The following is a 16,363-nucleotide window of genomic DNA, read 5'->3' on the forward strand; positions in this document are numbered from 1 at the left end:
TAGAATATTTTTCGTTTTATTTTTTTACAGTTCATTTTATTATGGGATTAATGTATCATTAAAATTTTGTGTATGTCATTTAAAATAAAAATAAAATGAAGTATTTAAACTTAGTATTTTAACTCTTTTTTATTACAAATTAATAGTCAAACTTAGTTCTTTACATAACATAGCTTATTGAGTTTTTACATTTTCATCTAACATTTTTGGCTTCAATTTCAATTCAATTTATTTTTCGACCTCAAAACAGAAAGTTAAGATATAGAGTAAAAAAAAAAAATACAAATAACAAATAACAATAATGAAAATAACATTTACAAATAACATTTTGAAGATTGTTTGAATGTCAAGCAGTTCATGTTTAACCATCTTAAAGCAGAAAGATTTCATCAAAAGACTATAGTGTGAGACTATAAGGTTAAGTGCTTAGAAAAAATCTGGAGAGCAGTGAGTTCTAATGGCAAACACCACTTTTACCAGTAAAAGGACTTTAAATGTCTTGTTAAGTGTCTAGCTGACAAGTGTCTTTACAATCAATCAAGAAACTCATTCCATTTTTAGCTGAGCATCACTGTAACGATAAAAATATCTTATGGTCTGACCTAATCCTAACTTAACAGTATCACATGTATGTATGTATGTACGTATGTACGTATGTACGTATGTATGTACGTATGTATGTATGTATGTATGTATGTATGTATGTATGTATGTATGTATGTATGTATGTATGTATGTATGTATGTATGTATGTATGTATGTATGTATGTATGTATGTATGTATGTATGTATGTATGTGTGTATGTATGTATGTATTTATAGCTGAGTAGTATGTATTTACTTTTCTTATCAAGGAGTTTTCACTCCTTGATGAGAAAAGTATTCATTTTGTTACAAAATCTGATAAACCATTTTAATAGTATCTTAATGTTGTTCATTTAAAAAATCTTTGAGTCTTATTAAATCAAAATTCTTTAATTATTATTATTTTTTTTTACTTTTTAGGTATTTGTTGTTATATATATTATTATTGTCTGTAAATTTTAGAGTAGCAGATGTGACCAGTTGGATATTTATAGCTATCCTGATTTGAAAATGATTCATGCTTTTGGTAAATTAAGTATAGTTATGTTTTTTTTTGAAATAGGTTGACAAAAATATTTATAATGAACATTCACATCTAATATTTTTTTTTCTTAAAAAATTGCTGGATATACACTACCGTGCAAAAGTCTCCGCTCATGTGTAATATTTGCAAGGAACAGTAAATGCAATACATTTTAGGATGATTTTAAATATATAAAAAGAATAAAATGTTAATATAAAAAGTTGATGAGGCTAAATCATAATTTTGCATACTTTTTCCTTTTCTTTTTGTTTCAAATAATTTTGTTTACCTTTGTTTTGTTGAGTTCTGCTGCTAAAAACATGGCAGAAATTTTTCTATATGAATAACCTTTTTCACGTAAAATACATATAAAGTTCTTCAGTATTCTTTATTAAATTTAAAACTGCACAAAAGTTTTAACCAAAATATTTTTTGTAAGCTTAGGTTTGACAGTAGCATGATACTTTCCGGCATGGTAAGGATGTTTTCAGTAATTTTAATTGGTTGCTTTTAATAGACTTATGTTTATATTTACACTTGAAAATGGCATTAGTGTGCGCATTTAATGTCTTGAATTTAATAAAGAATTTGAGAAATGGTGAAAGTAAAGAAAGAATATTGTGAAGAACTTCGTGGCAAAATATGTATTTTACGTGAAGAAGGTTATTCATGTAGAAAAATTGCTTCCAGGTTAAAAATATCCGAATCAGGTGTGAGATATGCTCTACAACGATTGCATGATATTGGTTCCAACAGTGACAGATCACGTTCTGGAAGACCAAGAGTTACATCACGGCAAGAAGATACGTTTATTGTTGTGTCCAGCAAAAGAAATAGAAAAATTCCAGCCACAATTTTAACAGCAGAACTCAACAAAACAAGGGTAAAGCCAGTATCAACTGATACTGTAAAAAGAAGACTAAGATCAGTCAACTTAATTGGACGCATTGCTGCACGTAAACCTTTGTTGAGGGCAGTAAATAAGAAGAAAAGATTGGAATGGGCAAAAATGCATAAAAATTGGGGATTAGAAGATTGGAAGAAAGTTCTATGGACAGACAAGAGTAGGTTTGAACTTTTTGGTACCCGACGTCGCGTGCATGTTAGGCGTTTACCTAATGAAAGAGTGCTTCCTCAATGTATACAAAGTACTGTAAAACATGGAGGTGGTAATATTATGCTTTGGGGATGTTTTGGCAATGGGTTAACTGGAGATTTAGTTAAAATCACATCTACCATGGATAAACACATGTACCATAATATTTTGGTTAAGCACGCGATTCCATCTGGTATTCGTATAATTGGGAAAGGATTCATCATGCAGCAGGACAACGATCCAAAACATGCATCTGGATTATGCAAAAATTATTTGAAACTAAAAGAAAGGGGAAAAGTTTGCAAAATTATGACTTGGCCTCCTCAATCACCAGATCTATCACCCATCGAAAAGTTGTGGGATGAACTGGATCAGAAGATCAGAGAAGCAGGTGAAACATCTTTTATTAATCAGCAAATGCTATGGGAACGTTTGCAAAAAGCTTGGAATGAGATAACAGCGGAAACCATGAATAAATTATTAGCCCGAATGCCAAGATTATGCGCTGCTGTTATACGCTCCAAGGGGTCTCATATTGATGAAAATAAAATTTAACATTTACAACTTAGTATATTAACATTTTCTTGATTTTATATATTTAAAATCATCCTAAAATGTATTGTATTTACTGTCTAATTCATTGTTTAATAAACAATTAAAAATAAACGCAATTTTCTTGCAAACTTTTGTTACTTTATTGAAATATTACAAATGAGCGGAGACTTTTGCACGGTAGTGTATGTTCTACAATTTATTTAACTATAATTTTTTTAAAACTCCTTTTTTTTTTTTATTTTAAGTTATAACTTTAATTGTGGTAATATGGTACCGAATAAAGTAAAAATTCAGTTATGAAAAATAAAAAGTGAATAAAATGTTTAGAACCAATCACCCATCTTTTGATAAAAATAAGACCACGCTATATTAATCCATTATTTAAACTTCATTTTATTTTAAAAAATAATTTTTTAAAAATAAGTTATTATTTATAATAAATGTATATATATTATAAATTAATATTTTTCTTATATTGAGCTTGTTAAAATATCTAAGTTATCAGTTCGGTTTGGTTGTTTTGACTGTCGTTTTATAAGCATGCTGTTTACAAGTGTTTGAAATTTTAACAAGCCAACCACATCAATTTTGAGGAGAAATAGTTTAAAAGGTTGTTTACTAAAAAAAATCAAAAAACAAGTCTTTGATTGAACTTCTCAAATATTTTATATCACTTTTACTCTAATCTCTAAATGAAGTTTAAAACGCATATTTCATGGCATGAAGTTTATTTGATATTTATATTGTTCTTTTTGATAGACAGTGATGTATTTGCAATCAACAGTAAAACAAATGAAAAAGAAAAGTGTGTGTTTCCATTCAAGGTGGGTGATCATAAACACAATCACTGCACTAAGTCAGAGGATAAGCACAACAGATATTGGTGCGCTACTAATGTAAACCAAGATACCCGTGAAGTATTAAGTATTGGTTATTGTCTCTCTGGTAAGTTGCTTCATGAAAAAACTGTTGAAATTTTGTAATTTAAGATATCAATTAAAATTATTTAGATAACAAATGATTAAAAATAATTTTCTCCTTAAAAAGTTTTTTTATTCTTTTTTTTTTTTTTTTTTTTTTATTTTCTTTGATATTTTTTACTATTAGTAATGCGATATTTGTTACAATGTTTTTTGTTTTAAGTTAAATATTTTTATTTTTTTTTACTATTTTACTACGCTTTAATGCAATTAAACTTACAAGTTTCTTTCTTTAAGTTTAAAAAACTCGTTTTGAAATGTAACAGTCTGGAATAGAATTTTTATTATTCTTCAGTTGATCCCTTTAAAATATTTCTTTCTAATAAATATTGCAGTAAATAAAGAAATTAAAGTTAATTCATTCATCAAAAATTCATTTATATGTTTAATTACTGGGTAAAGCGTAGTTAAATAAATTTATTTCAAAATCATTTTTCTGACTTAAAAGGTGGGAGAAAAAGCTAAATGATTCAACTTCAATTATTTCAAATAGACAAATATAGATTCATTAAGTTTTTGATCTCATTAGTTGCTTTGCTTTTGATCTCATTATTGACTTGTAGCATTCAGCAGCATTTAAACCCATGTTTTAAAATTTTGGACATTTAGTGACTTCAAAAGTCAATAAACTGAGACACAAAAGACAGCATGTTTTAATAGTCATTTCATTTACAGTAAAAGTTTTAGTTTACTTGTATATTATGTAAATGCTTTATGTTTGGGTTCATATGTAGCACAAAATGTATGTTCCACAAAAACTGGTCTTTGTCTAATCTCTACATTCCACAGTTAACAAAATCTACATATTAATTTAAGTTTTTTTAAATTGTCATTTTATAAAGTTTTGCAGCGAACCTCCATAGCTTGCAGCAGATTTTACTTCTTTGTCTAATCACTAGAAATTGAATTTAAGTCTTGGATAAGTTTTATGCAATGCTCAGCAATATTATTGACACACACCAGCTTGCTGACTTTGGCCATAGAATCAATTAATGATTACATTGCTGGTCAATTAACCATTGAATTCTTTACAAATCCATCATGTATTTGAGTGACCTCAAAGAATGTTTGTGGTGTGTGAAGATCCGAGATGCTCATTTGAAGTTCTGTTAGCAAATGTGAGCCATGGTCTAAAGTAATATTTTAAGTAAGACCTTCTCATTATTTGTTATGTGTGTTATGAGTTAGACTTTCTCATTATTTTTTATGTGTGTTGAAAACAAAAGCCTGCTTATTAGCCACATATTCACTAGTGCATCCACAGCACATGTGCTTGTAAACCAAGATTGAATATACACAAGCATAACAGTTGGTTAAATATTTGCAATCCTTACTACTCAAAAGCTTGAAAACAGTTTTGTTGCCTTCAAGCATCAGCTCCATCTTGAGACTATAAAAAGCCTTTGCTATCCATCAAGCTTGATGAATTACTCCTGACACTTAAATATTGCATTCAATATTTATACCTATATGCAAGCCAGCAACATGAAGGAGTTTCATTTAATCCTTACATTTGTGTGCTTCATTTAACTGATTGTGGATAAATGGCTTGAGTTCATCAGGTGCTGTTACTAATGGAATTCCTTGAAGTTTAAGCTCAAAGTTAGTTGTTAAGTTTACCCCACATCTCTCTTAATCTTTTGAATATAAGAATTTTTGTACTGGATTATGGCCCATAGCTTACTGTAAATAGATTAGAATGGAGCACCTCAAGCATATGGTGTCTACAAGCAAACCATAATAGGTTTTGTTTAATTAATTCCTCTAGCAATTTAAAAGCTCCTGTGAGTTTGATGACTTGATGGTGTGTGAGGCAATTATGTCAAAATTCATAAATATGTTTGCGTTGCTTGACTGAGCAAGTGAACGCTTTAGGGAAGCAATAGCATAAGCTTTAAGGTTAGGAATAGTAAAAATGCATTTGGACAGATTTCCAGAGTAAATTAAATAATCATGTAGATAAAAAAGTTTCAGTTTAAGCATTTAATATACTTATAAATTATACATTCAACTAATATACTATTAATGAACTGGGCTGTATTTAAGCATATGCACAAAATATATACATAAAACATATATTAAAAAAAAAAAGTTACAAATGAATTTTTATGTAAAGTCTAACAAATAGGGGATGATTAGATGGGGAGAAAAAGAGAAAGAAAAGCATTGGTGCTTTGTTCCAATTACCTCTGTTGTGGTTAAGGTGAGCTTCTTATCAGGGTCATGATTGTGTCACACTGGTGTTTTAAAAAGACTATAGTGCTAAGTCCCACTTCATTTAGAGCATGCAATAATCTTGTAACATACCTTTTCCATTTACAACTATTTATGATACAACAGGCAGATGGTTTTGAAATTCTTGACTAACAACTTGTTGCTTGTTCCACAGACTTTCTTGGAGATTGCTGAAATGTTTTAAGTACTCTTTTTTCCTTTGTAGGACTTGTCAGAAGACATTATGAACAGTTCCATCAGCTTCAAACTTATCTCTAATTTGAGTGATGGTAACTTGTGTTGGTGGTTGTTTTTTAAACATCCTCCTAAATTATCTTTGCACTTCAACTGCATTTTCATGCTTCCAGTAGCATTTAAGAATTTTTTTTTTTTTTGTCAGAGTTGAAGCCTAGCTGCCATCATTTAGATCACTAGGTTTAATCTGCAAAGAAAAAAAAAACATTTGAGGTATCAGCTGCTAAAAGGTTGAGTACTATAGAATACACAGACTGTCTGTAATTTTTTTTACTTATTAACAAATTAATGTATAATAATAAGCACCTGGTTTTTCAATGATTTTAAGTATGTATCTCTTTGGGACACCCTATATATATACTACATATTTGACATTAATATGTTTAAAATAATAGAAGTGTATTTCACAACTTGACCTTTTAAACTTAAAGTCTGTGGATCAAATATGCTCTCTTTATCATTTGACAGTTTAAAAAGTGAACTTTTGTGTGATCCAGTTAATGAAAATTCTGTTTTATTGGATACTTTATGTGATAGGCCAGATATGTGACCAGCTGAGAGAAAAGGTGCTGTAAGTGCAGTCACTAAATAACAAGAAAGCAGTAAAATACAAGTTGAGGTCAAATTTTAGCTATTTTCATTCTTGATGTTTTTGCTTTGTATGAACTTTGTATGGGGAAATTTTAACTTGTAGCTATCTATTGTGTTTGAAGTTATGGTTGATTACATTATTTTACATATTTAAAGCTGTTTTTGTAAAAAATGCATGTTTGAATAGTATTATTTGTATATTTAATATCTCCAGAGTTTGTAGGAATATAATTGTGAATTTTTTTACATTACAATGCCAATGACTACAGTGAACATAATGGCACTCTTAACTCCATCTCGCACTTTTGGTACCTTTTCTAGCAGCGGTCACATATTTCTTGGTTGATTGCATTGGTAAACTGTTCAAGTTTACCTAGTGCCAGATGTTTGTCATTCTATTCTTTAGAACTGAACAAGAAAAGTTCAAAGTAAGAAATAGATCTGAAAGAAGTTTGAAAGGCTTATGAGTTAAGTTATTGTGGGAATAGTGTTTTACTATAAAAAATTATTCTCAAACCTAAGACTCTCTTCAACCTAGAGTTCTCACTCACATGTCTTTGAAAAGGTTCTTAAATCTTTAAAAAATTGAATCTACTAATTCAATCCTAAACTCCCTAGCTCCTCTTTGATCTCTGGTAAGAGTATCTTGAGTTTTTTCTTTAGAAAAACATTTCTTGTTCTTTTCAATCAATTTCTTTGCACATTTAAAGAGCTTAGCTCTCAAAATAAACAAGTGTCTCACTGAAATTCTTTTGGTTCTGTTGCTCTCATTGATTTTCTTGGTTTTTTCCTTGTAATTAGTTTCCTATGCTTGTCATATTTTGAATTAAAATAAAGATTTTGACATGCCTATTTCTTAACCTTTTCAATCAGTTGCTCTGCATTTATAGAGCTCAACTCTCAAAAATAAACAAGTCTCTCAATGAAATCCTTTTGTTTCTAAGGTTCTCATTCAGTCTCTCTGTTTTTCCTATTCTTGTTCAGCATATTCTGAATTTTCTTAAATGTTTTGACATGCCCAATAGTGGGAGATTTCGAATTTTTCAAGTATGAAATTAATGATCTTAATTCATAAACATACCTATTATCACAAATTAGTTCACAACTCCATTCCAACTTACAAGCAATAACTTACAAGCAATAAATTTTAACGAACATGTTGTTTCAAAGCTTTTTTTTCTAAGATTTGTAAAAATGTTACTTTGATCTTTTTTTTTTTTTCCATCTACAAATTTCCATAAAAGAACATTTATTTTGAACAAAATTTTGATAAAATCTTTAACTTAAGAAAATATTTAACAAAATTAGCTTTACTATATTTTAAGGTAATTAGTGTTTTACTTATAAAAGCATTACAACCTAGCATTGTTTATGTTATTGTTGGATGGAGCAGCCAATCATAAACAATTTGATCTTTGATTTTTGCATCATTAGCCAAACTTTAAAAAAAAAAAGAATTTAAACCTGGGCATGCATTTTAAATTTTATGTTAGTTTATTTGATGATCAAAACTTAATGGCTTAACTTTTATTGCCATATCAAAACGTGAATTATAAAGGCACTTTCTAACAGCATTAAGCCTTTAATTTGATTCTTAATATTTGTCTTTAATGGTATTAAAGGCAAATGTTCAAAGGAGTCAAATTTAAGGTGTAATGCTGCTTCAGAGCCTAAATTTTTGTGTTTTAATCCAACCAAAATATGCCATGTCATTACAATACTTTTGAATTAAAAAAAGAAAAATTTAAAAGAAAGAAGACAATTAACTGTTTCTTAAATGTTTTTTTTTTTTGTTTTTTTTTTTTGTAGGAAGTGATATATTGACAAGTAATAGCAATAAACCAAAGTGTATGTTTCCTTTTGAGTACAATAGCATAATGTATACTTATTGCACATATGAAGGACGATATGCAGATCCCTGGTGTTATACTTCCGTAAACAAAAATTGGGGATATTGTGCGTTTGGTATGGTGCTTCTTTTTTTTAAAGTATTTATGTATATATGTATGTATGTACTGTATATATGGATGTACTGTATATATGTATGTATCTATATTTAATGTATGTAACTATGTTTTATGTATGTATGTTTAATGTATGCAGGTATAAATATGCATGTATCTATGTATTTAATGTGTGTATGTTTGTAAATGTATTAGGGTAGGGCTCATAAAAGGAGAAAGAAATTGTAATATTTTTTGTAACTCTTGCTCTATATTTGCTCCATAAAAGATCTGACTCCCATCTGTATGGAAAAAAGATTTGTATTCAGGCAGTTGGGAAGAGAGGGGATGGGTTTAGTGGAAGATTTATACTAGAAAAAAAAAGATTTTATCAAATTGTTTTTTTTTTCTCTTCAATTTAACTTTCACAATTTTTGATTTTTAACTTTGAGACTATACTATTATTTGTTATGTTTTTCATCCAAGCTTTGCTAAATGTTTTTTTAAAGTTCCCTCCACCTGCCAGTCCTCATTATGTGAATTCATCACTCTTTCTCTTGTAGAATTGATTTAACATTTTAGTGAATTGTGGCCGGAAGTCATATGATAATTTTGTATTAGTTAACGTGGTGAAATATCTTGCATAAAACTTTTTTAATTCAGGATTGAAACCACATTAGTTCACTGCCATACTAAAAATTTGCTAGTTTAAATGCTTGTAATCAAGGAAAAAAATCTTTATTTAAGTTAAAGAAATGCTAAGGTTTTTAAAGTCTGACTTTTCAATCTCAAAAAATTACTTATGTGAAAAGTATATATACTATTTTTATTATACTTTTAAATCCCTTTTTTTTTCAGGAAAGTTTTTTCCTATTTCCCATTTTTCCCCTGAGTCCAGTTCAACCAGTACCTATAGCAGTGGTATCAAAAGAGAGATAATTACCATAATCAAAAAGTTCCCGGTCCTACAAGATTTTTATAATAGCTTCCCTTGAGGCTCAGCAGTAATGTCCTGATATTCTGGCCAGTGCTGAAGAAGGAATTCTCTACTTTTTGATGAATCTTTTTAACCTAAATCTTTTTAAATGACTCCTACTAGACTTCTCTATGTAAATATCAACCTGCATTTATATGTTGAATGTTAAATGAATTCAAAAGTGAATCCAAAAGGACAAGATGCTATGCCAACTAAAAATATATTTTGGAAATTTTTTTTATCGTCCATGTAATGGTAATTCTTTTGAACAAACTATAGTTACTTAAAATTTGAGTGAAAAGCACAGATAGTTTGGTAATGTTAAGTAATTTTGTTAAAAGGACCATTTATAACAAAGTTATCATAGATAAAAAAAAATTAGTTATTTTAAATAGTTGATGCATGATTTCATAATAACCACCCTTTTTCTCCTTCTTTGATAAACAGGGGGTTAGCCATGATTTTTTTCATTCCAGTGTTTTAATATTTTTGGTAATTCCTACTCTCTCAATGAAATTTGTAATTCTCTGTCTTCTTTCCCCTCACCTCGCTTATCCTGAATTCCATAGTTACTTAAAGTGGAAAATGTAGTTAAGCAATGTAAAATAATTTAGTGATAAGTGGTAAGACCTTGTATGACAAAATCATCAGGAATTACTCCATGACTACAGACTTTGGTCCTATAACCTATATGAAGTCCTGGCCTATATTGCCTATATATACATAACCTATATATGATTTAATCCTGGTAAACTCATGTAGCTGACCAGTTTCAAACTGCTGGTACTGATATATATGTTCTTTTTTTTTTTTTTAACTTCATTTTAGATCAAAATTGGGAGAACAACATAGCTTCTGTTTCAATTCCAGAAAATGTACAAATAGAGCTTTACACTAATGAAGACTTTAAGGGTTTGTTTTATTCTATATTTTACAAAGTTTTTGAAATTTTTAAATTACATTAAAATTCTGTAAACAAATCTAAATTTTCTTTTTTTGTCCGAAATCATCAATTATTAAGCAGTCATCTATTAATACTCTCAATTCATAAAATATGGCTTTATATAAATTTTCACAGCGGATATTTTCAACTTAAAATTTGAAAAGCTTTTTATTTCTGTGTTGCGGTTTACTTCAAAAGCTATCCATTAAAAAAATCTTATTTTAAAAGAAATAGGATTTTTAAATGGATAGCTTTTTTTCAGTAATAAAAGTGTTAGCAAATTAAAGTTTTGCTTAAAAAAAAAAAAATAACCAAAACCTTTTGAAGTAAACATTTACTGGTTTACTAGAAAGGAAGAGAAAAATGGATGATTTTCTTTTTTTGCTACCTCTTTGTCAATAATGGTTTGATAATTTCTTAATCAAATCTGTTGCATTCTGAAAAGTTATTTGGGTTGTTTTAAAAGAATATTTTTATAGTTGATGAATTTAAAGTTTTAAATAAAGCCTGTCTTTTTAGGTGAAAAATTCGGCCCATTCTACGGTCCAAATGCAATGGATAAAATTTGTGGCCAAAAAACTGCAAAATCCATCAAAGTATCATATCATAGCAAAAAAATCTCTGAAATGGTGAAGATTTGCAAGGGACAATCCTTCTCTCAGCATTGTGATTATCTTGAAGTTGGGGTGAGTAATATTTTGTAAGGTTTTTTGTTAAAGAAGCCCAATGAAAAATAACACCAGTCTATGAAATCAATTTGATTGAGATATGTGCATATATATATATATATATATATATATATATATATATATATATATATATATACATACATACATACATACATACACAGCATCTTCAAAACTCTCTTTTTTTTTACTTTTTAAAAAGCATGGAAATAGTTTACGTTTTCACTCAATCCAAGTGATCTTTTATTTTTGAAAGCCACTGTATATCAGCATCTTTTGAACTTCATCCCCTAGGTAAACAGAAATTTTCCTATATTCAAGTTCCAACGATTCTTATGAAGACTTTAAGCTTACTTTAAAAACACAAAATCAGAAAATGGCAAGCCAAGTCTCTAGAAATACTTCAGATAAGTTGTTTACTCTTTGTGTGATAAAAAAACCTATGATTGTGAAGCTCTGAGGCTTATGGTCCCATTTGTTGCAGTTTTTGGCTGTGTAAAATCACAAATTAAAATTACTATCAAAACTCACTGTGGAAGTCCTTTGTAGTCCACCATCAACAATTCACTGAAGAGTTCCTGGGCCAATTTATCATACACGGTAAGTGGCTAAAATACTAAGTCATCAAGGTATGCCTCTTATGGTCAACATAATGCGTTCAATCTCACATAGAGAAAAGAAGCTTAGATTCGTTGGTTCGTGCATTTCGGTACTCTTCTTTGTGAGGCCTGGACAAAAGCTCTACTTTTTACTCTATATGACCTCGTTGCTCCAGAACAAGATTTGTCGCTGTGGATCAAACTCTGGCAAGATATGAATCAGCTGATTATGAAATTGTTGCCAGGAAGGTCCTAGAAAATCATTTAAGGTACCTTTTAGCTGAGACTGTAGACCTAGCATTGTTCTCTAACAAATTTTTTGAAGCAGACGAGGTGAAGATTGTTAACAGCGTGAATACTGAACCTGCTAAATGGAATTTGAAAGGTGATGCAATAATCCTCAGAAAAAAAAAGTCTGCCTAGGGGATTTTATAGATGCTGATGTTCATGTAATACTTTGTTGAATGCCTCTTTGTCACGGTTCTTCTGCCTTGAATTGTCGCTGATGAATCTATTCTTGCTTACTTGCCTGTTCCTTATCTTCTATGCTTAATAATGTTCTTTCGTCCTTCTGGTTAAGCAGGAAATCACAATCTTAACCTATCCTTATCAGAAGAAAACATCACCACAGCCGATATCAAAGGCAGAACGGAAAATAACGAGCGGTCAACGCTCAATGACCAGCTGGAATGATAAAAATGCAAAAAAAACAATTTCCAAAGGTGGGCCGGTTAAAAAGAAATTGGAGATTTGGAATATAAGGTAATAAAAATAGCTCGGATGTATTTCGATAATACAAGAAAAAAGATATAAGTAAATTGTTTATGCACAAATAAGCACATAATATGCAGTTATAATTATAGTTGTATTTTTAAGACAGAAAATGTTTTTCTCAAATGAAAAAATGAAAATCAAAGTATCATTCACCAACATAAATCTTAGTACTGGCCAAAATCAAAAATTTACGCTTAAAAAATTTACGCTGCAAAAATATATTTTACTTTTAAGATATATATCAATTATTTTTTAGTTTCCTTCTGGTGTGGTATTGTATGGTCAGCTATTTATTATTCTGGACTGTCGCAATGAATTCCCTATGATGAAATTAATTAGGGTTGTGTTGCGCCATAGTTTTCTATTATTTTTTTTAAAAAAGATAACTAAGTCAAAGAATAAATGTTTTCTATGCTAAATTATCTAAAGCTTATCAAAAAATTTATGAAAAAAATCAACCTTTTTATTGAACCAAGTCAGAGAATAGTTGCTACTTATTAAAATTGCCAACAGTCTTTATATAAGTTTCAACTGCTTCTAAAATTTGGTTTTATACTGCCTCATCCTAAAGTTATCCAAACATTTTTTGCATAAAATCTAATAGAATTTTTAATACATTTTATTAATATGTTTTCTTCACCTCTATGAATTTCTGAAGATGATACGAACATAACTTGATTCCTCGCTCAGTAGCATTGTTGTTAACCTTGACGTTTGTAATTTTTAAATAAAGTATCTTCTTTCCATTTTGAAAGATGTCTCAATCCATTCCATTTGAATTTTGAAGATGTTTAAATTATGAAAGAGCAGCCAAGATCGTTTTTTAATAAATTTCTCTTGAATAGATGAGTGGAGTAGGTTTTCCAGAATTTATAGCAAGTGGCTTTCCCACATCTTTCAACTTGAACGCAATTTTTCTTTACTAAAAAAGAGAATAAAGGCCGGCACCTCAGTTAGCAAGAGTGCCTGTTAAGAACTTTCTGAGCTTTCTGAGCTGCAACAGAAAAGTCTAAGAACTCCTAGATCTTTTTATAATTGAATATCATTAACTGGTACATCAGAACCTTTTGTTGCCTCTGGCCAAGCTTTGACATACAGAACAGATACTGCATTTTTTCGATTTAGAGAAATAACTACGTAACTGCCTTTTGGATTTTTTCAAACAGTTGATCCTTATTACGAACACCTTCACGATTAATTCTGCGGTTGACAATCTCCCACAAGTTCTCGATAGGATTGAGATCAGGAGATTGAGGCGGCCAATCCATCACCGATAGGTGGTTGTCTTGAAACCACTGCTTGACTACTTTTGCAGTGTGTTTCGGATCATTGTCTAGCTGAAAAACCCATTTTATTGGCATATTCCATTCAGCATGAGGTAACATAACATCTTTCAGGATATTTTTATACATGAAACGGTCCATTATTCCATAGTTTCGATGTATTGGACCTAGACCGTTAGCAGAAAAACACCCCCAGACCCATTACATTGCCTCCACCATGCTTCACGGTCTTATGGCAGTAACGTGTAAATCGAGGCGTTTTCCGGCCGGTCGACGTACACGGCAAATGCCATCGCTCCCAATTATGTTGAACTTCGATTCATCACTGAACAGGACAGTTCGCCATTTCTGCACATTCCAGTCAATATGAGATGTAGCAAACAGTAGTCTTTTCTTCTGGTTTTTTAGTGAAATCAGCGGTTTCTTTGCAGGGCGTCGAGAAAACAATCCGGCTTCAACAGCACGTCGTCTGATTGTTCGGTCCGATACAGGCAGCTCTAATTGCTTTTGTATCTCGACTGATGATATCCAGGGATCCTTCTTGACGGATCTGACGATCATAGAATCCTCGCTAGAAGTGGTGGAACGCGGTCTTCCACTTTTGTTATCTGCTGCCAACTTCCCCGCACAACGATATTTGGAACATAGTCTTGATACGGTCCATTTTTTCACGCGATATTTATAACAAATACTTTTTTGTGACATTCCACTTAGTTTTCTTTCTTAGTTCCAATCCAAGACTGTTGGGAGCCATTTTTGCACTTGAAGTCATAAAAAAAATAAATATTTCTGGATGCTACTGGATGCTTCCAGATGCTTCTTCTGGAAACTTCTGAAAGCTTCTGCATGCTTCTGGAAACTTCTGGATACTTCCTTTAATTATTAAAAAACTTCCGTGACGTTGACACGGACCAGACTTTAGAAAATGAAACAAACCAAAAAAGTGGCACTTGTTTTGTCCGCTGCAAAATGGCACTTGTCAATGAAATTCTGCCTGTGTGCTGTCACCTGTCAGCTGATTGCTCATGTCATGGCATGCTATGACTCCAGACTCCTGAACTGTTTGCTGTGGTAGTATACAGGGTGTATACTTAATTTCTGACCCCCCACATGCAAAATAAAACTGTTGATGGAAAATATTACCGTGATATTATTCTACCTGTGTACAAACGTGCAGCTGATGATAAGACCATCTTTCCTGTGAGAAATAAAGTTATTCTGATGCAAGATGGAGCAACTTGCCACACGGCAAGAGCAACAATGAATGTGATCAACAGAGACTTTCCAGCAGTGTGGACCGACTGGCCTGGCAACTCGCCCGACTTAAATGTCATCGAACATATTTGGTCAAGACTCCAGGACAGTGTTTTACACAATCCTCGACCTCGTAATCGTGAACAGTTGATCAGACGTGTTGAACAGGAGTGGGCTGCCATTACGCAAGAAGAGTGTTTTCGCCTAGTAGAAAGCCTGCCAAGGAGAATTACCCAATGCATAGAAAGAAATGGACAAAATACTGATTACTGACTATTAACATATATTCTTTGTCTAATTAAATTGATATGACAGTAATAAAATGGTATGTGTTGAAATACCGTATTCTTAAACCGAGATATAGGGGGTCAGAAATTAAGTATACACCCTGTAGTTCGTAAGACATGTAAAATTAGGAACACTTTTTAGCAATGTTCGATGTTGGTTGCAAATGTTTTGTCCAATACTGTGTGTATATATATATATATATATATATATATATATATATATATATATATATATATATATATATATATATATATATATATATATATATATATATACACATACATACATACATACATACATACATACATACATACATACATACATACATACATACATACATACATACATACATACATACATACATACATACATACATACATACATACATACATATTATAAAAACCAAATGCTGATTTTTAATATTTTAAGGGCTTTGTTTGGAATTTTGAGAGCAATAGTGTTATTGTGAAAGTTGTGATGAATGGCGGTTTCCTTTATGATTATTGTCTTGTTAGGAGTTTGGGTTTTTATGTTTGTTTGTTTGACTTGCCCTCAGTGTGTATATATGTCTTGTGGAATGGTTCGTGTAATAGTAGACTCGTTGACTTCTAAGACTTAAGATCTACGTAAAGCTTTAGCAGAAAAATGTTAATATAAATAGTAACGATTTTATTAACTGAATCGAAATATATGTACTATTAATACTTACTGCTGGTTTTTCTCATCTTTTATAATACTTAAAAAAGATTCCCAAATGTTTAACTCAAATATGTTCTTATAATAGTTAACAAAAACAATTAGTAAAACCTATCAAATCT

At 30.5% G+C, this 16,363-nt stretch overlaps 1 protein-coding gene across 1 annotated transcript in view; it reads left to right on the top strand.

Moving 5' to 3' along the window:
- Nucleotides 1-16,363, top strand: part of LOC149880342 (uncharacterized) — a 39,739-nt gene that overhangs the window by 22,638 nt on the left and 738 nt on the right. The window contains exons 10-14 of the mRNA XM_090070161.1: nt 1,048-1,111; nt 3,519-3,704; nt 8,609-8,764; nt 10,547-10,630; nt 11,181-11,347. Coding sequence (XP_089926287.1) covers nt 1,048-1,111; nt 3,519-3,704; nt 8,609-8,764; nt 10,547-10,630; nt 11,181-11,347 — 657 coding nt within the window. The remainder of the gene's footprint in view (nt 1-1,047; nt 1,112-3,518; nt 3,705-8,608; nt 8,765-10,546; nt 10,631-11,180; nt 11,348-16,363) is intronic.

The sequence above is a fragment of the Hydra viridissima genome, unplaced genomic scaffold, assembly GCF_058129835.1.
Source record: "Hydra viridissima isolate aposymbiotic clone 2 unplaced genomic scaffold, HvirCarnegie_v1 scaffold_13, whole genome shotgun sequence".
Lineage (NCBI taxonomy): Eukaryota > Metazoa > Cnidaria > Hydrozoa > Anthoathecata > Hydridae > Hydra > Hydra viridissima.